At 39.4% G+C, this 21,652-nt stretch overlaps 1 protein-coding gene across 1 annotated transcript in view; it reads left to right on the forward strand.

Annotated features, from left to right (window-relative positions):
• Window positions 1-21,652, forward strand: part of LOC116372035 (dynamin-2) — a 79,129-nt gene that overhangs the window by 23,880 nt on the left and 33,597 nt on the right. The window contains exon 4 of the mRNA XM_031821109.1: window positions 13,714-13,910. Within this exon, the coding sequence (XP_031676969.1) occupies window positions 13,714-13,910 (197 nt within the window). The remainder of the gene's footprint in view (window positions 1-13,713; window positions 13,911-21,652) is intronic.

The raw sequence follows: 21,652 nt of genomic DNA on the forward strand, positions 1-21,652 counted from the left end.
ATAGTCTAGTTCCATACTGTTACTATAGTCTAGTTCCATGTTACTATAGTCTAGTTCCATGTTACTATAGTCTAGTTCCATGTTACTATAGTCTAGTTCCATGCTGTTACTATAGTCTAGTTCCATGTTACTATAGTCTAGTTCCATGCTGTTACTATAGTCTAGTTCCATGTTACTATAGTCTAGTTCCATACTGTTACTATAGTCTAGTTCCATGTTACTATAGTCTAGTTCCATGTTACTATAGTCTAGTTCCATGTTACTATAGTCTAGTTCCATGCTGTTACTATAGTCTAGTTCCATGTTACTATAGTCTAGTTCCATGCTGTTACTATAGTCTAGTTCCATGCTGTTACTATAGTCTAGTTCCATACTGTTACTATAGTCTAGTTCCATGTTACTATAGTCTAGTTCCATACTGTTACTATAGTCTAGTTCCATGTTACTATAGTCTAGTTCCATGCTGTTACTATAGTCTAGTTCCATGTTACTATAGTCTAGTTCCATGCTGTTACTATAGTCTAGTTCCATGCTGTTACTATAGTCTAGTTCCATGCTGTTACTATAGTCTAGTTCCATGTTACTATAGTCTAGTTCCATGTTACTATAGTCTAGTTCCATGTTACTATAGTCTAGTTCCATGCTGTTACTATAGTCTAGTTCCATGCTGTTACTATAGTCTAGTTCCATGTTACTATAGTCTAGTTCCATGTTACTATAGTCTAGTTCCATGCTGTTACTATAGTCTAGTTCCATGCTGTTACTATAGTCTAGTTCCATGTTACTATAGTCTAGTTCCATGTTACTATAGTCTAGTTCCATGCTGTTACTATAGTCTAGTTCCATGCTGTTACTATAGTCTAGTTCCATGTTACTATAGTCTAGTTCCATGTTACTATAGTCTAGTTCCATGCTGTTACTATAGTCTAGTTCCATGTTACTATAGTCTAGTTCCATGCTGTTACTATAGTCTAGTTCCATGCTGTTACTATAGTCTAGTTCCATGTTACTATAGTCTAGTTCCATGTTACTATAGTCTAGTTCCATGTTACTATAGTCTAGTTCCATGTTACTATAGTCTAGTTCCATGTTACTATAGTCTAGTTCCATGCTGTTACTATAGTCTAGTTCCATGCTGTTACTATAGTCTAGTTCCATGCTGTTACTATAGTCTAGTTCCATGCTGTTACTATAGTCTAGTTCCATGTTACTATAGTCTAGTTCCATGTTACTATAGTCTAGTTCCATGTTACTATAGTCTAGTTCCATGTTACTATAGTCTAGTTCCATGCTGTTACTATAGTCTAGTTCCATGCTGTTACTATAGTCTAGTTCCATACTGTTACTATAGTCTAGTTCCATACTGTTACTATAGTCTAGTTCCATGTTACTATAGTCTAGTTCCATGTTACTATAGTCTAGTTCCATGCTGTTACTATAGTCTAGTTCCATGTTACTATAGTCTAGTTCCATGTTACTATAGTCTAGTTCCATGCTGTTACTATAGTCTAGTTCCATGTTACTATAGTCTAGTTCCATGCTGTTACTATAGTCTAGTTCCATGTTACTATAGTCTAGTTCCATGTTACTATAGTCTAGTTCCATGCTGTTACTATAGTCTAGTTCCATGTTACTATAGTCTAGTTCCATGTTACTATAGTCTAGTTCCATGCTGTTACTATAGTCTAGTTCCATGTTACTATAGTCTAGTTCCATGCTGTTACTATAGTCTAGTTCCATGTTACTATAGTCTAGTTCCATGTTACTATAGTCTAGTTCCATGCTGTTACTATAGTCTAGTTCCATGCTGTTACTATAGTCTAGTTCCATGTTACTATAGTCTAGTTCCATGTTACTATAGTCTAGTTCCATGTTACTATAGTCTAGTTCCATACTGTTACTATAGTCTAGTTCCATACTGTTACTATAGTCTAGTTCCATGCTGTTACTATAGTCTAGTTCCATGCTGTTACTATAGTCTAGTTCCATGTTACTATAGTCTAGTTCCATGTTACTATAGTCTAGTTCCATGTTACTATAGTCTAGTTCCATGTTACTATAGTCTAGTTCCATGTTACTATAGTCTAGTTCCATACTGTTACTATAGTCTAGTTCCATGTTACTATAGTCTAGTTCCATGTTACTATAGTCTAGTTCCATGCTGTTACTATAGTCTAGTTCCATGCTGTTACTATAGTCTAGTTCCATGTTACTATAGTCTAGTTCCATGTTGTTACTATAGTCTAGTTCCATGCTGTTACTATAGTCTAGTTCCATACTGTTACTATAGTCTAGTTCCATGTTACTATAGTCTAGTTCCATGCTGTTACTATAGTCTAGTTCCATGTTACTATAGTCTAGTTCCATGTTACTATAGTCTAGTTCCATGTTACTATAGTCTAGTTCCATGTTACTATAGTCTAGTTCCATGTTACTATAGTCTAGTTCCATGTTACTATAGTCTAGTTCCATGCTGTTACTATAGTCTAGTTCCATACTGTTACTATAGTCTAGTTCCATGTTACTATAGTCTAGTTCCATGTTACTATAGTCTAGTTCCATGCTGTTACTATAGTCTAGTTCCATGTTACTATAGTCTAGTTCCATGTTACTATAGTCTAGTTCCATGTTACTATAGTCTAGTTCCATGTTACTATAGTCTAGTTCCATGCTGTTACTATAGTCTAGTTCCATACTGTTACTATAGTCTAGTTCCATACTGTTACTATAGTCTAGTTCCATACTGTTACTATAGTCTAGTTCCATACTGTTACTATAGTCTAGTTCCATGCTGTTACTATAGTCTAGTTCCATACTGTTACTATAGTCTAGTTCCATACTGTTACTATAGTCTAGTTCCATACTGTTACTATAGTCTAGTTCCATACTGTTACTATAGTCTAGTTCCATGTTACTATAGTCTAGTTCCATACTGTTACTATAGTCTAGTTCCATGTTACTATAGTCTAGTTCCATGTTACTATAGTCTAGTTCCATACTGTTACTATAGTCTAGTTCCATACTGTTACTATAGTCTAGTTCCATGCTGTTACTATAGTCTAGTTCCATGCTGTTACTATAGTCTAGTTCCATGTTACTATAGTCTAGTTCCATGCTGTTACTATAGTCTAGTTCCATGCTGTTACTATAGTCTAGTTCCATGTTACTATAGTCTAGTTCCATGCTGTTACTATAGTCTAGTTCCATGCTGTTACTATAGTCTAGTTCCATGTTACTATAGTCTAGTTCCATGCTGTTACTATAGTCTAGTACCATACTGTTACTATAGTCTAGTTCCATGTTACTATAGTCTAGTTCCATGCTGTTACTATAGTCTAGTTCCATGTTACTATAGTCTAGTTCCATGCTGTTACTATAGTCTAGTTCCATGCTGTTACTATAGTCTAGTTCCATGTTACTATAGTCTAGTTCCATGCTGTTACTATAGTCTAGTTCCATGTTACTATAGTCTAGTTCCATGTTACTATAGTCTAGTTCCATGTTACTATAGTCTAGTTCCATGCTGTTACTATAGTCTAGTTCCATGCTGTTACTATAGTCTAGTTCCATGTTACTATAGTCTAGTTCCATGTTGTTACTATAGTCTAGTTCCATGCTGTTACTATAGTCTAGTTCCATGTTACTATAGTCTAGTTCCATGTTACTATAGTCTAGTTCCATGCTGTTACTATAGTCTAGTTCCATGTTACTATAGTCTAGTTCCATGCTGTTACTATAGTCTAGTTCCATGTTACTATAGTCTAGTTCCATGCTGTTACTATAGTCTAGTTCCATGTTACTATAGTCTAGTTCCATGTTACTATAGTCTAGTTCCATGTTACTATAGTCTAGTTCCATGTTACTATAGTCTAGTTCCATGTTACTATAGTCTAGTTCCATGCTGTTACTATAGTCTAGTTCCATGTTACTATAGTCTAGTTCCATGCTGTTACTATAGTCTAGTTCCATACTGTTACTATAGTCTAGTTCCATGCTGTTACTATAGTCTAGTTCCATGTTACTATAGTCTAGTTCCATGTTACTATAGTCTAGTTCCATGTTACTATAGTCTAGTTCCATGCTGTTACTATAGTCTAGTTCCATGTTACTATAGTCTAGTTCCATGCTGTTACTATAGTCTAGTTCCATGTTACTATAGTCTAGTTCCATGCTGTTACTATAGTCTAGTTCCATGTTACTATAGTCTAGTTCCATGTTACTATAGTCTAGTTCCATGTTACTATAGTCTAGTTCCATGTTACTATAGTCTAGTTCCATGCTGTTACTATAGTCTAGTTCCATGCTGTTACTATAGTCTAGTTCCATGTTACTATAGTCTAGTTCCATGTTACTATAGTCTAGTTCCATGTTACTATAGTCTAGTTCCATGTTACTATAGTCTAGTTCCATGTTACTATAGTCTAGTTCCATGTTACTATAGTCTAGTTCCATGCTGTTACTATAGTCTAGTTCCATGCTGTTACTATAGTCTAGTTCCATGCTGTTACTATAGTCTAGTTCCATGCTGTTACTATAGTCTAGTTCCATGTTACTATAGTCTAGTTCCATGTTACTATAGTCTAGTTCCATGTTACTATAGTCTAGTTCCATGTTACTATAGTCTAGTTCCATGCTGTTACTATAGTCTAGTTCCATGTTACTATAGTCTAGTTCCATGTTACTATAGTCTAGTTCCATGTTACTATAGTCTAGTTCCATGTTACTATAGTCTAGTTCCATGTTACTATAGTCTAGTTCCATGTTACTATAGTCTAGTTCCATGTTACTATAGTCTAGTTCCATGCTGTTACTATAGTCTAGTTCCATGTTACTATAGTCTAGTTCCATGTTACTATAGTCTAGTTCCATGTTACTATAGTCTAGTTCCATGTTACTATAGTCTAGTTCCATGTTACTATAGTCTAGTTCCATGTTACTATAGTCTAGTTCCATGTTACTATAGTCTAGTTCCATGTTACTATAGTCTAGTTCCATGTTACTATAGTCTAGTTCCATGTTGTTACTATAGTCTAGTTCCATGTTACTATAGTCTAGTTCCATGTTACTATAGTCTAGTTCCATACTGTTACTATAGTCTAGTTCCATACTGTTACTATAGTCTAGTTCCATGCTGTTACTATAGTCTAGTACCATGTTACTATAGTCTAGTTCCATGTTACTATAGTCTAGTTCCATGTTACTATAGTCTAGTTCCATGTTACTATAGTCTAGTTCCATGTTACTATAGTCTAGTTCCATGCTGTTACTATAGTCTAGTTCCATGCTGTTACTATAGTCTAGTTCCATGTTACTATAGTCTAGTTCCATGCTGTTACTATAGTCTAGTTCCATGTTACTATAGTCTAGTTCCATGCTGTTACTATAGTCTAGTTCCATGTTACTATAGTCTAGTTCCATGTTACTATAGTCTAGTTCCATGTTACTATAGTCTAGTTCCATGTTACTATAGTCTAGTTCCATGCTGTTACTATAGTCTAGTTCCATACTGTTACTATAGTCTAGTTCCATGCTGTTACTATAGTCTAGTTCCATGTTGTTACTATAGTCTAGTTCCATGCTGTTACTATAGTCTAGTTCCATGCTGTTACTATAGTCTAGTTCCATGTTACTATAGTCTAGTTCCATGTTACTATAGTCTAGTTCCATGCTGTTACTATAGTCTAGTTCCATGCTGTTACTATAGTCTAGTTCCATGTTGTTACTATAGTCTAGTTCCATGCTGTTACTATAGTCTAGTTCCATGTTACTATAGTCTAGTTCCATGTTACTATAGTCTAGTTCCATGTTACTATAGTCTAGTTCCATGTTACTATAGTCTAGTTCCATGCTGTTACTATAGTCTAGTTCCATGTTACTATAGTCTAGTTCCATGTTACTATAGTCTAGTTCCATGTTACTATAGTCTAGTTCCATGCTGTTACTATAGTCTAGTTCCATGTTGTTACTATAGTCTAGTTCCATGCTGTTACTATAGTCTAGTACCATGTTACTATAGTCTAGTTCCATGTTACTATAGTCTAGTTCCATGTTACTATAGTCTAGTTCCATGTTACTATAGTCTAGTTCCATGTTACTATAGTCTAGTTCCATGTTACTATAGTCTAGTTCCATGCTGTTACTATAGTCTAGTTCCATGTTACTATAGTCTAGTTCCATGTTACTATAGTCTAGTTCCATGTTACTATAGTCTAGTTCCATGCTGTTACTATAGTCTAGTTCCATGTTACTATAGTCTAGTTCCATGTTACTATAGTCTAGTTCCATGCTGTTACTATAGTCTAGTTCCATGTTACTATAGTCTAGTTCCATGCTGTTACTATAGTCTAGTTCCATGTTACTATAGTCTAGTTCCATGTTACTATAGTCTAGTTCCATGTTACTATAGTCTAGTTCCATGCTGTTACTATAGTCTAGTTCCATGTTACTATAGTCTAGTTCCATGTTACTATAGTCTAGTTCCATGTTACTATAGTCTAGTTCCATGTTACTATAGTCTAGTTCCATGCTGTTACTATAGTCTAGTTCCATGTTACTATAGTCTAGTTCCATGCTGTTACTATAGTCTAGTTCCATGTTACTATAGTCTAGTTCCATACTGTTACTATAGTCTAGTTCCATGCTGTTACTATAGTCTAGTTCCATACTGTTACTATAGTCTAGTTCCATGTTACTATAGTCTAGTTCCATGTTACTATAGTCTAGTTCCATACTGTTACTATAGTCTAGTTCCATGCTGTTACTATAGTCTAGTTCCATACTGTTACTATAGTCTAGTTCCATGCTGTTACTATAGTCTAGTTCCATACTGTTACTATAGTCTAGTTCCATGTTACTATAGTCTAGTTCCATGTTACTATAGTCTAGTTCCATACTGTTACTATAGTCTAGTTCCATGCTGTTACTATAGTCTAGTTCCATACTGTTACTATAGTCTAGTTCCATGTTACTATAGTCTAGTTCCATGTTACTATAGTCTAGTTCCATGCTGTTACTATAGTCTAGTTCCATACTGTTACTATAGTCTAGTTCCATGCTGTTACTATAGTCTAGTTCCATACTGTTACTATAGTCTAGTTCCATACTGTTACTATAGTCTAGTTCCATACTGTTACTATAGTCTAGTTCCATGCTGTTACTATAGTCTAGTTCCATGCTGTTACTATAGTCTAGTTCCATACTGTTACTATAGTCTAGTTCCATGCTGTTACTATAGTCTAGTTCCATACTGTTACTATAGTCTAGTTCCATGTTACTATAGTCTAGTTCCATGTTACTATAGTCTAGTTCCATGCTGTTACTATAGTCTAGTTCCATGTTACTATAGTCTAGTTCCATACTGTTACTATAGTCTAGTTCCATGCTGTTACTATAGTCTAGTTCCATACTGTTACTATAGTCTAGTTCCATGTTACTATAGTCTAGTTCCATGTTACTATAGTCTAGTTCCATGTTACTATAGTCTAGTTCCATGTTACTATAGTCTAGTTCCATGCTGTTACTATAGTCTAGTTCCATACTGTTACTATAGTCTAGTTCCATACTGTTACTATAGTCTAGTTCCATGTTACTATAGTCTAGTTCCATACTGTTACTATAGTCTAGTTCCATGTTACTATAGTCTAGTTCCATGCTGTTACTATAGTCTAGTACCATACTGTTACTATAGTCTAGTTCCATGCTGTTACTATAGTCTAGTACCATGCTGTTACTATAGTCTAGTTCCATACTGTTACTATAGTCTAGTTCCATGTTACTATAGTCTAGTTCCATGCTGTTACTATAGTCTAGTTCCATACTGTTACTATAGTCTAGTTCCATGCTGTTACTATAGTCTAGTACCATGCTGTTACTATAGTCTAGTTCCATACTGTTACTATAGTCTAGTTCCATGTTACTATAGTCTAGTTCCATACTGTTACTATAGTCTAGTTCCATGTTACTATAGTCTAGTTCCATGTTACTATAGTCTAGTTCCATGCTGTTACTATAGTCTAGTTCCATGCTGTTACTATAGTCTATTTCCATGTTACTATAGTCTAGTTCCATGTTACTATAGTCTAGTTCCATACTGTTACTATAGTCTAGTTCCATGTTACTATAGTCTAGTTCCATGCTGTTACTATAGTCTAGTTCCATACTGTTACTATAGTCTAGTTCCATGCTGTTACTATAGTCTAGTTCCATACTGTTACTATAGTCTAGTTCCATGTTACTATAGTCTAGTTCCATGCTGTTACTATAGTCTAGTTCCATGCTGTTACTATAGTCTAGTTCCATGCTGTTACTATAGTCTAGTTCCATGCTGTTACTATAGTCTAGTTCCATGTTACTATAGTCTAGTTCCATACTGTTACTATAGTCTAGTTCCATGTTACTATAGTCTAGTTCCATGCTGTTACTATAGTCTAGTTCCATGTTACTATAGTCTAGTTCCATGCTGTTACTATAGTCTAGTTCCATACTGTTACTATAGTCTAGTTCCATGTTACTATAGTCTAGTTCCATACTGTTACTATAGTCTAGTTCCATGTTACTATAGTCTAGTTCCATGCTGTTACTATAGTCTAGTACCATACTGTTACTATAGTCTAGTTCCATACTGTTACTATAGTCTAGTTCCATGTTACTATAGTCTAGTTCCATGCTGTTACTATAGTCTAGTTCCATGTTACTATAGTCTAGTTCCATGTTACTATAGTCTAGTTCCATGCTGTTACTATAGTCTAGTTCCATGTTACTATAGTCTAGTTCCATACTGTTACTATAGTCTAGTTCCATGTTACTATAGTCTAGTTCCATGTTACTATAGTCTAGTTCCATGTTACTATAGTCTAGTTCCATGCTGTTACTATAGTCTAGTTCCATGTTACTATAGTCTAGTTCCATGCTGTTACTATAGTCTAGTACCATACTGTTACTATAGTCTAGTTCCATGTTACTATAGTCTAGTTCCATGCTGTTACTATAGTCTAGTTCCATGCTGTTACTATAGTCTAGTTCCATGTTACTATAGTCTAGTTCCATGTTACTATAGTCTAGTTCCATGCTGTTACTATAGTCTAGTTCCATGCTGTTACTATAGTCTAGTTCCATGCTGTTACTATAGTCTAGTTCCATGTTACTATAGTCTAGTTCCATGCTGTTACTATAGTCTAGTTCCATGCTGTTACTATAGTCTAGTTCCATGTTACTATAGTCTAGTTCCATGTTACTATAGTCTAGTTCCATGCTGTTACTATAGTCTAGTTCCATGCTGTTACTATAGTCTAGTTCCATGTTACTATAGTCTAGTTCCATACTGTTACTATAGTCTAGTTCCATGCTGTTACTATAGTCTAGTTCCATACTGTTACTATAGTCTAGTTCCATGTTACTATAGTCTAGTTCCATGTTACTATAGTCTAGTTCCATGTTACTATAGTCTAGTTCCATGTTACTATAGTCTAGTTCCATGCTGTTACTATAGTCTAGTACCATACTGTTACTATAGTCTAGTTCCATACTGTTACTATAGTCTAGTTCCATGTTACTATAGTCTAGTTCCATACTGTTACTATAGTCTAGTTCCATGTTACTATAGTCTAGTTCCATGCTGTTACTATAGTCTAGTACCATACTGTTACTATAGTCTAGTTCCATGCTGTTACTATAGTCTAGTACCATGCTGTTACTATAGTCTAGTTCCATACTGTTACTATAGTCTAGTTCCATGTTACTATAGTCTAGTTCCATGTTACTATAGTCTAGTTCCATGCTGTTACTATAGTCTAGTTCCATGCTGTTACTATAGTCTAGTTCCATGCTGTTACTATAGTCTAGTTCCATGTTACTATAGTCTAGTTCCATGTTACTATAGTCTAGTTCCATGCTGTTACTATAGTCTAGTTCCATACTGTTACTATAGTCTAGTTCCATGCTGTTACTATAGTCTAGTTCCATACTGTTACTATAGTCTAGTTCCATACTGTTACTATAGTCTAGTTCCATACTGTTACTATAGTCTAGTTCCATGCTGTTACTATAGTCTAGTTCCATGCTGTTACTATAGTCTAGTTCCATACTGTTACTATAGTCTAGTTCCATGCTGTTACTATAGTCTAGTTCCATACTGTTACTATAGTCTAGTTCCATGTTACTATAGTCTAGTTCCATGTTACTATAGTCTAGTTCCATGCTGTTACTATAGTCTAGTTCCATGTTACTATAGTCTAGTTCCATACTGTTACTATAGTCTAGTTCCATGCTGTTACTATAGTCTAGTTCCATACTGTTACTATAGTCTAGTTCCATGTTACTATAGTCTAGTTCCATGTTACTATAGTCTAGTTCCATGTTACTATAGTCTAGTTCCATGTTACTATAGTCTAGTTCCATGCTGTTACTATAGTCTAGTACCATACTGTTACTATAGTCTAGTTCCATACTGTTACTATAGTCTAGTTCCATGTTACTATAGTCTAGTTCCATACTGTTACTATAGTCTAGTTCCATGTTACTATAGTCTAGTTCCATGCTGTTACTATAGTCTAGTACCATACTGTTACTATAGTCTAGTTCCATGCTGTTACTATAGTCTAGTACCATGCTGTTACTATAGTCTAGTTCCATACTGTTACTATAGTCTAGTTCCATGTTACTATAGTCTAGTTCCATGCTGTTACTATAGTCTAGTACCATACTGTTACTATAGTCTAGTTCCATGCTGTTACTATAGTCTAGTACCATGCTGTTACTATAGTCTAGTTCCATACTGTTACTATAGTCTAGTTCCATGTTACTATAGTCTAGTTCCATACTGTTACTATAGTCTAGTTCCATGTTACTATAGTCTAGTTCCATGTTACTATAGTCTAGTTCCATGCTGTTACTATAGTCTAGTTCCATGCTGTTACTATAGTCTATTTCCATGTTACTATAGTCTAGTTCCATGTTACTATAGTCTAGTTCCATACTGTTACTATAGTCTAGTTCCATGTTACTATAGTCTAGTTCCATGCTGTTACTATAGTCTAGTTCCATACTGTTACTATAGTCTAGTTCCATGCTGTTACTATAGTCTAGTTCCATACTGTTACTATAGTCTAGTTCCATGTTACTATAGTCTAGTTCCATGCTGTTACTATAGTCTAGTTCCATGCTGTTACTATAGTCTAGTTCCATGCTGTTACTATAGTCTAGTTCCATGTTACTATAGTCTAGTTCCATGTTACTATAGTCTAGTTCCATACTGTTACTATAGTCTAGTTCCATGTTACTATAGTCTAGTTCCATGCTGTTACTATAGTCTAGTTCCATGTTACTATAGTCTAGTTCCATGCTGTTACTATAGTCTAGTTCCATACTGTTACTATAGTCTAGTTCCATGTTACTATAGTCTAGTTCCATACTGTTACTATAGTCTAGTTCCATGTTACTATAGTCTAGTTCCATGCTGTTACTATAGTCTAGTACCATACTGTTACTATAGTCTAGTTCCATACTGTTACTATAGTCTAGTTCCATGTTACTATAGTCTAGTTCCATGCTGTTACTATAGTCTAGTTCCATGTTACTATAGTCTAGTTCCATGTTACTATAGTCTAGTTCCATGCTGTTACTATAGTCTAGTTCCATGTTACTATAGTCTAGTTCCATACTGTTACTATAGTCTAGTTCCATGTTACTATAGTCTAGTTCCATGTTACTATAGTCTAGTTCCATGTTACTATAGTCTAGTTCCATGCTGTTACTATAGTCTAGTTCCATGTTACTATAGTCTAGTTCCATGCTGTTACTATAGTCTAGTACCATACTGTACTATATCTAGTTCCATGTTACTATAGTCTAGTTCATGCTGTTACTATAGTCTAGTTCCATGCTGTTACTATAGTCTAGTTCCATGTTACTATAGTCTAGTTCCATGTTACTATAGTCTAGTTCCATGCTGTTACTATAGTCTAGTTCCATGCTGTTACTATAGTCTAGTTCCATGCTGTTACTATAGTCTAGTTCCATGTTACTATAGTCTAGTTCCATGCTGTTACTATAGTCTAGTTCCATGCTGTTACTATAGTCTAGTTCCATGTTACTATAGTCTAGTTCCATGTTACTATAGTCTAGTTCCATGCTGTTACTATAGTCTAGTTCCATGCTGTTACTATAGTCTAGTTCCATGCTGTTACTATAGTCTAGTTCCATGCTGTTACTATAGTCTAGTTCCATGTTACTATAGTCTAGTTCCATGCTGTTACTATAGTCTAGTTCCATGTTACTATAGTCTAGTTCCATGCTGTTACTATAGTCTAGTTCCATACTGTTACTATAGTCTAGTTCCATGCTGTTACTATAGTCTAGTTCCATACTGTTACTATAGTCTAGTTCCATGTTACTATAGTCTAGTTCCATGTTACTATAGTCTAGTTCCATGTTACTATAGTCTAGTTCCATGTTACTATAGTCTAGTTCCATGCTGTTACTATAGTCTAGTTCCATGCTGTTACTATAGTCTAGTTCCATGCTGTTACTATAGTCTAGTTCCATGTTACTATAGTCTAGTTCCATGTTACTATAGTCTAGTTCCATGCTGTTACTATAGTCTAGTTCCATGCTGTTACTATAGTCTAGTTCCATGCTGTTACTATAGTCTAGTTCCATGTTACTATAGTCTAGTTCCATGCTGTTACTATAGTCTAGTTCCATGCTGTTACTATAGTCTAGTTCCATGTTGTTACTATAGTCTAGTTCCATGTTACTATAGTCTAGTTCCATACTGTTACTATAGTCTAGTTCCATGTTACTATAGTCTAGTACCATGCTGTTACTGTAGCGAATGGCGTCAGAACAGCTGTTTCATTGACTCTGTCTCCTGTTCCTGATCTCCTATTGCCTCCATGGTTCACTGGAGCTTGGTGGTTCCATGGTTCACTGATATATCTAGGACTATCAGATACACCCTTCCAGTCTCCCAAGGTTCACTGATATATCTAGGACTGAGTCTATCAGATACACCCTACCAGTCTCCCATGGTTCACTGATATATCTAGGACTGAGTCTATCAGATACACCCTACCAGTCTCCCATGGTTCACTGATATATCTAGGACTGAGTCTATCAGATACACCCTACCAGTCCCCCAAGGTTCACTGATATATCTAGGACTGAGTCTATCAGATACACCCTACCAGTCTCCCAAGGTTCACTGATATATCTAGGACTGAGTCTATCAGATACACTCTACCAGTCTCCCATGGTTCACTGATATATCTAGGACTGAGTCGATCAGATACACCCTACCAGTCTCCCATGGTTCACTGATATATCTAGGACTGAGTCTATCAGATACTCCCTCCCTATACTCCCTCTCTCAGGTCAGGTTAGGTACACATCTCTCATCCCAAGGCCCATCTACAGCTCTTTGTGAACACCCCTGTTACAGTGTAAACCTCCCTCTCTGTAGATTGATGTACAATAAGCAAATACATTTTCCATTTGAATTGAATAATTTAATCTCTCTCTCCCTCTCTCTCTCTCTGTTTGTCTCTCTGTCTGTTTCTCTCTCTCTCTCCCTCTGTCCCTCCCCCTTCTCTCTCTCCCTCCCTCTATCATCCCCCCTTTCCCACACACCCTCCCTTCCTCTCTCCCTCTCCCTACTCCCATCCCTCTCTCCCTACTCCCATCCCTCTCTCCCTACTCCCTCTATCCCTCCCTCCTCAGTGTTAAACCTGACTCTTATAGATCTACCAGGGATGACTAAGGTAGCGGTGGGAGACCAGCCAGTCGACATCGAGCACCAGATCAGAGACATGCTGATGCAGGTCAGAGACTGTGGTTACGGTCCCAACTGGCACCCTATTCCCCAAATGGCACCCTATTCCCTAGATAGTGCACTACTTTTGACTAGAATGGCACCCTATTCCCTAGATAGTGCACTACTTGACCAGAATGGGCATCCTATTCCCTAGATAGTGCACTACTTTGACCAGAATGGCATCCGATTCCCTAGATAGTGCACTACTTTTTGACCAGAATGGCATCCTATTCCCTAGATAGTGCACTACTTTTGACAGAATGGCATCCTATTTCCCTAATAGTGCACTACTTTTGACCAGAATGGCATCCTATTCCTAGATAGTGCACTACTTTTGACCAGAATGGCATCCTATTCCTAGATAGTGCACTACTTTTGACCAGAATGGCATCCTATTCCCTAGATAGTGCACTACTTTTGACCAGAATGGCATCCTATTCCCTAGATAGTGCACTACTTTTGACCAGAATGGCATCTATTCCTAGATAGTGCACTACTTTTGACCAGAATGGCATCCTATTCCCTAGATAGTGCACTACTTTTGACCAGATGGCATCCTATTCCCTAGATAGTGCACTACTTGACCAGAATGGCATCCTATTCCCTAGATAGTGCACTACTTTTGACCGATGGGCATCCTATTCCTAGATACGTGCATCCTATTCCCTAAGATAGTGCACTACTTTTGACCAGAATGGCATCCTATTCCCTAGATAGTGCACTACTTTTGACCAGAATGGCATCCTATCCTAGATAGTGCACTACTTTTGACCAGAATGGCATCCTATTCCCTAGATAGTGCACTACTTTTGACCAGAATGGCATCCTAGTTCCCTAGATAGTGCACTACTTTTGACCAGAATGGCATCCTATTCCTAGATAGTGCACTACTTTTGACCATATGAAACTCCTAGACAACAGTTGTGATTGTCCATCCGATATTGAAACTCCTAGACAACACAGTGTGATTGTCCATCCCATATGAAACTCCTAGACAACAGTTGTGATTGTCCATCCCATATGAAACTCCTAGACAACAGTTGTGATTGTCCATCCATATGAAACTCCTAGACAACAGTTGTTATTGGTCCATCCCATATGAAACTCCTAGACAACAGTGTTATTGTCTTTCCATATGAAACTCCTAGACAACAGCTGTTATTGTCTATCCAAATAGACAACTCCTGAAACAACAGTTGTATTGTCCTTTCCATATGAAACTCCTAGACCAACAGCTGTATTGTCTATTCCATCCTGAAACTCACATGAGACAACAGTTGTTATTGTCCTTTCCATATGAAACTCCTAGACAACAGTTGTTATTGTCCATTCCATATTGTCCATTCCATATTGTCCATTCCATATTGTCCATTCCATATTGTCCATTCCATATTTGTCCATATTGTCAATTTTACTTTGACCTGTCCTGTTTTAGGATATGTTATTTTTTTAAATATTTTTATATATTTTTTGATTGAGTGCCATTTGGGTTAGGCTATTTGATGGGAAAAAGTGTCCATCTCATTACATTGTATCTCCAGCCTGTAGGCTACAGAGAAGGGCCACATACTCTTTCTACCATTGCTACATCTTCTACATGATTTATATTTGATACATTTTTTTTGTCTGAGAGACGCAGCATTCCAGGTTATTGGTTAGAACTTAATACAATGGCAAACGGTCCCTAGCAGACCAACAAAATATGACACGTGTTACACAAGATGGAGATTTAAAGAGAAAGTGCGAGAAAAGCAACACTTGGATACATTTGTAAACTATGCTTAGTTTAGCCCTAACTAACGCCCCGAACTGCCACTCTTATGGGTCAGAATTATAATGCATGTATTTACGTGTTGAAGGTCTCCGTTGGGTATCTCATCGTAGGCCGAGTTCCGCTTAGTGGGATACGTTTGGCCGACGCCCTGTTCTTTCGATGGCCGCGTCTCCTTCGTTATCGGGTATAAGTCTCTGATTGTCCACGCGATGGCCTTTCTCTTAGTTGTCTGTTTCCTTGCACTCGTTCTGTGAGAGTGGTCTTTTTAGGAGGCTAATCAGCCATGTTGACGCTCCCAGCTTGGGTAGGAGGGCCGTGTAGACAACCGATGACTTGAAGAGAATAACCGCTTGGTCCTTCTTGAATTCACCTTCTTAGATGCAGTACTCAGTCATAGCATTGATTGTTAAGAGGTTCCTTTGTCCTCTTCCTCGTGTTGCGTTCCGGGGTCACGACTAGTGGTAGACCTCAGCTACAGCGCGCGGTCAACTTAGTCTGGTGTGTCAATTCTTAACTCACATGTTTTATACCCGGGGTAGAAAGGGCGTTCCCGTCTATGAGACACGCTCTCTGGGTTCCCTGGGGCGTAGCTAGTTACGAGGCAAGGTATTATAAATTGATATGATCTCGTTTAGATAACTAAAATCAGTCTTATCGTCACCAAAACATTCTCTTTCATCTGGATATTTTCTACACAACATAAAGTATGTAAACATCACATACACATTATGAAAACTCTTCAAGTTAATGTTTCGTTTTTAACGTCTTCATAATATTTAATAACATAACTTCAACCTTCATTTTCATATTCCATCTATGATTGTTACCACCATTTTGGTTGATGAAATATAATGTCCCAGAGTCCATTTATTGCATGTTACAGTTCTGAGCTAGATTTTCCATAAGGCCCAATCACTAAGGAAAAAGGATTAATCTGCTGCCTTAAGATTTACAATGGAGGTGTCATAAACCCCCCCCCCCCCCCCCATCAATCCCTCTATACCTCCCCCTCTGTGGGGTGAGAGAGATCTCTGTAGGACCGTGATCCACTGTAACCTGATCCTCACAGGCCAGTCATGACAGCTGGAATATTGACACTTTTCAGAGCAGAGAACATTCTGAAGTTGTTCCACTTAACAGAGAGAGACCCATCTAGCAGCTGTGGTGTGTCCTGGTTGACTAGTACTCTGAGGAACATGGTGGTGTGTCCTGGTTGACTAGTACTCTGAGGAACATGGTGGTGTATCCTGGTTGACTAGTACTCTGAGGAACATGGTGGTGTGTCCTCATTGACTAGTACTCTGAGGAACATGGTGGTGTGTCCTGGTTGACTAGTACTCTGAGGAACATGGTGGTGTGTCCTGGTTGACTAGTACTCTGAGGAACATGGTGGTGTGTCCTGGTTGACTAGTACTCTGAGGAACATGGTGGTGTGTCCTCATTGACTAGTACTCTGAGGAACATGGTGGTGTATCCTGGTTGACTAGTACTCTGAGGAACATGGTGGTGTGTCCTCATTGACTAGTACTCTGAGGAACATGGTGGTGTGTCCTGGTTGACTAGTACTCTGAGGAACATGGTGGTGTGTCCTGGTTGACTAGTACTCTGAGGAACATGGTGGTGTGTCCTGGTTGACTAGTACTCTGAGGAACATGGTGGTGTGTCCTGGTTGACTAGTACTCTGAGGAACATGGGTGTGTCCTCATTGACTAGTACTCTGAGGAACATGTCGGTGTCTCTCAGACCGGCCCTAAATGGTCCTTTGGTGGGAACATCGTGATTAGTACACAGTAGTCACTGACAGAGTACAGGAAGCACCATAGTGTTGTTATCCCCCAGCCTGACCTGCGGCTTTGCCATCCTCATTCTCACAACATTTAGCCTGTCATTCAATATTTACCCGCTGTGTCAAATCGACTGCTGGCGATGAGGGTATTGGCCTAAATCTGCAAGGGAAAGGCAGGAATCCCGCACAAAAGCCAGGAATTGGATGGGCTTGTTCCAAATCAGGCAAATCAGTTAGGAACAAATTCTTATTTACAATGATGGCCTACCCCGGCCAAACTCTGACGACGCTGGGCCAATTGTGTGTGCACAATTGGCCATAGGGCCACGAATCCCAATCATTGCCGGATTCGAACCAGGGACTGTAGTGACACCTCCACTGAGATGCAGTGCCTTAGACCGCAGCGCCACCTGGAAGCCCAGTATGCTGGAGTGGAGTGTGTAGCTTAGTGTAGACCTAAAGAGTGGTGCTGTACCCAGTCATATCTGTACACATCTAGCAGTTGTTGTTGTGGTGTGAAATGGGTGTGTGGAATTCAGTCTCTCCAAGAATCCTGAGTTGTGTGAGGAAACTTGATCTGTGTGGAGAATGGGGAGAGAAAGTGGTATTACGCCAGATAGAGGTATTAGGGTGTGTGTGTGTGTGTGTGTGTGTGTGTGTGCTACACTAGATCAGCTTTCAGCAAGGCTTGAGACTAGAGCAAGTTCCTTCAACCTCCACAGGCTCAGTAGACAGCCTACACAGGCTATTGTCCTGATAGTGGGCCAGGGAGGATTAGGGGGCTGATTGCTCACTGAGAGCATCAGAGCCCTCTGGTTCTGCTGCATTCCACCCTGTATCTCAGTGAAATAGGTTTGAATGAGCACGGGCAACAGTATCAGGTCTATGGAATACCTGGACATGGAAAAGTTACAACAGTCAATGTTCACAAAGATGATTCAGCTGGTTAACAGCGTTGGTTGGTTTTATGTTAGATCAAGCAAGCCGGTCTCTCTCTGGAGATGTTAATATACTGCAAGGAATCAGACCACTGCATTGTTGGTGAAACGTTTTTAGAGCATCTCATTCTCACAACATGCTTAGTGTCATTAAAAAATCTCAGGACATTTCTAATCTTTGACTGTATGGCGTATTAAACGGAGGCATCTGGTAGGCTTCTGCTGTTATGTGTCAAGTGCCAGTTAGCCCAGAACAGAGCAGCACAGCTAGCCCTTTTATTTACAGGAAATTAGTTAGCCCAGAACAGAGCAGCACAGCTGGCCCTTCAATTTACAGCGAATTACAGTTAGCCCAGAACAGAGCAGCACAGCTAGCCCTTAAATTTACAGGAAATTAGTTAGCCCAGAACAGAGCAGCACAACTAGCCCTTAAATTTACAGCGAATTACAGTTAGCCCAGAATAGAGCAGCACAGCTAGCCCTTAAATTTACAGCGAATTTCAGTTAGCCCAGAACAGAGCAGCACAGCTAGCCCTTAAATTTACAGGAAATTACAGTTAGCCCAGAACAGAGCAGCACAGCTAGCCCTTAAATGTACAGCGAATTACAGTTAGCCCAGAACAGAGCAGCACAGCCAGCCCTTAAATTTACAGGAAATTGCAGTTAGCCCAGAACAGAGCAGCACAGCTAGCCCTTAAATTTACAGGAAATTAGTTAGCCCAGAACAGAGCAGCACAGCTAGCCCTTAAATTTACAGGAAATTACAGTTAGCCCAGAACAGAGCAGCACAGCTAGCCCTTAAATTTACAGCGAATTACAGTTAGCCCAGAACAGAGCAGCACAGCTAGCGTTTCAATCGGTGACGTCACTTCGCTTTGCGACCTTGAAGTAGTGGTTCCCCTTGCACTGCAAAGGCCGCGGCTTTTGTTGAGCGATCGGTAACGATGCTTTGAGGGTGGCTGTTGTCGATGGTGTGCAGAGGGTCCCTGGTTCGAGCCCAGGTAGGGGCGAGGAGAGGGACGGAAGCTATACTGTTACACTGATGCTGTTGACCCGGATCACTGGTTGCTGCGGAAAAGGAGGAGGTTAAAAAAGGGGGGTGAGTGTAACCGATGTGAAATGGCTAGCTAGTTAGTGGTGGTGTGCGCTAATAGCGTTTCAATTGGTGACGTCACTTGCTCTGATACGCAGATTTTGTGGCGCGATGGGTAACGATGCTTCGTGGGTGTCAGTTGTTGATGTGTCCAGAGGGTCCCTGGTTCGAGCCCAGGTTGGGGCGAGGAGAGGGATGGAAGCTATACTGTTACACATACATATGCCACCAGGGGTCTCTTCACAGTCCCCAAGTCCAGAACAGACTCTGGGAAAGGCACAGTACTACATAGAGCCATGACCACATGAAACTCTATTCCATATCAAGTTACTCAAGCGTGCAATAAGTCAGATTTTAAATGCAGATAAAACAACACCTCACAGCGCAATGCGAACTGAAGAGACACACACGCATATGTGCAAACACCCACACATTGTAATCTTTTATTATTGTACATTTGTAGTTTTGGAGTGAAGTACATATGTATAATGCACAATGTATTGTTCATTTTCTTCCTGTTTGGACCCCAGGAAGAGGAGCTGCTGCCTTGTCAGCAGCTGATGGGGATCCTAATAAATACTAAATACTCATTTTGCCTAGACCACATTCACTGTTGTGATCTCTGCCGTGCCATCTGTGAACTGTACCGCCCCCTGTACCCAGCAAACATGTGCCAGGCTAGCGCAGCTCTTTCTGACTGCAGCGATCACTCTGTAGACATCAAGCAAATAGCATGCTACTTAGCCACCTTGGAATCAGGACATGGTGCCTCTGCTTTCCACCCCTGCTTGCTCTGACTCCTCAGCATGTGTCCATGCTTTGGTGCAGAGAGTAAAGGGATCAGATCAGCTGATTTCACTGAAGTCATTTGGGCTTACCAAAAAAAAAGAAGAAACTAAATGGAATTCAGGTAATTGAACTGACCTTAGTCAATTTGTTGGTTTAATAACACATTTTTAAAAATCCTAAAACGTTGGTTGATTGCTCCGCGCTAATCAGAGCAGAACCAGTGTTTTCTCAGAGGGGTTCCAAGGGCTGATTCATAATGTGTGTGTCTGGTGTCAAGCTGCTGCTAATTAGACCAGTCTGTTTCCCTCTGCTCAGGTCTGTTCAGGGTTAAGAGACATCCTTCCCCAGAGGGAGGGAACAGCTCTGGTTTTATAGACGTCTCTCAATAACAGACCCATAAAGGCTTGGAATCACACAGGATTTTATTGGCCGTCATCCCAATTAAGACAGCCATATCTGCTGTAGACAGTTCCTAGAGAGCAGCTCATTACTGGGCCATGGTTGCTCAACCAGTGCATTAGACGAGAAGATTTTTCACAAGTATCAGAAAGGTCACCTTCATTGACTGACAGAGAGAGCATGCAGGTGACCCGGTGTGAGCCTCTCCCCCTACAGGCTACAGGGAGAGAGCGGTTGCATGCCAAATGGGACTCTATTCCCTTAATAGTGCAGTATGTTTGACCAGGGCCCTATAGGGTGCCATTTGGGAAACCGCTAGGGGGAGAGGTTGTTGTATCCCCTGCTAGTTGGCTGTAGCCTGAGCTTTTTGCTTTCAATCCTCAGCAGTATGGAGAGGTGGGAAGAGGCCATAGAGAGCCAAGGGGATCCAAAGTGTCATATTTAATGTTTCCACCACTTTCTCATTGAAACCCTGTCCCTGTCGCTGGGAGCCTGACCCCGCCATCAATCCTTCTGCAGACTAACAACACAGCCCCCCCGGGAAACCGCTGACAATTCCACCAGCCAAACCTCAACTGTTGCTCACTGTATCTTTCTCTCTCTTCATCTGCAGATGAAGGCTACTACCAGAGTGGAACTTTCCATTTTGAAATAGACGTCCCTGAAGCCTACAACATGGTGGTAAGTGGTCCTGTCATGTCTCATTAGTGTGTGGGGGTCAGATAGAGGTGCTAATGATAACAGGCGATGAGGGATGCAGAGGAGGCCTGGTCCTTAAGTGGTATACTAATTCTAATTCTGTTAGCGTGCGGTCTGGTCAGCGTGTTGGCGTGTGGTCTGTTCAGCGTGTTATCGTGCGGTCTGGTCAGCGTGTTGGCGTGCGGTCTGGTCAGCGTGTTGGCGTGCATTCTGGTCAGCGTGTTGGCGTGCGTTCTGGTCAGCGTGTTGGCGTGCGTTCTGGTCAGCGTGTTGGCGTGCGGTCTGGTCAGCATGTTATCGTGAGGTCTGGTCAGCGTGTTGGCGTGCGGTCTGGTCAGCGTGTTGGCGTGCGGTCTGGTCAGCGTGT

Source organism: Oncorhynchus kisutch, unplaced genomic scaffold (assembly GCF_002021735.2).
Source record: "Oncorhynchus kisutch isolate 150728-3 unplaced genomic scaffold, Okis_V2 scaffold3858, whole genome shotgun sequence".
Taxonomy (NCBI): Eukaryota; Metazoa; Chordata; class Actinopteri; order Salmoniformes; family Salmonidae; genus Oncorhynchus; species Oncorhynchus kisutch.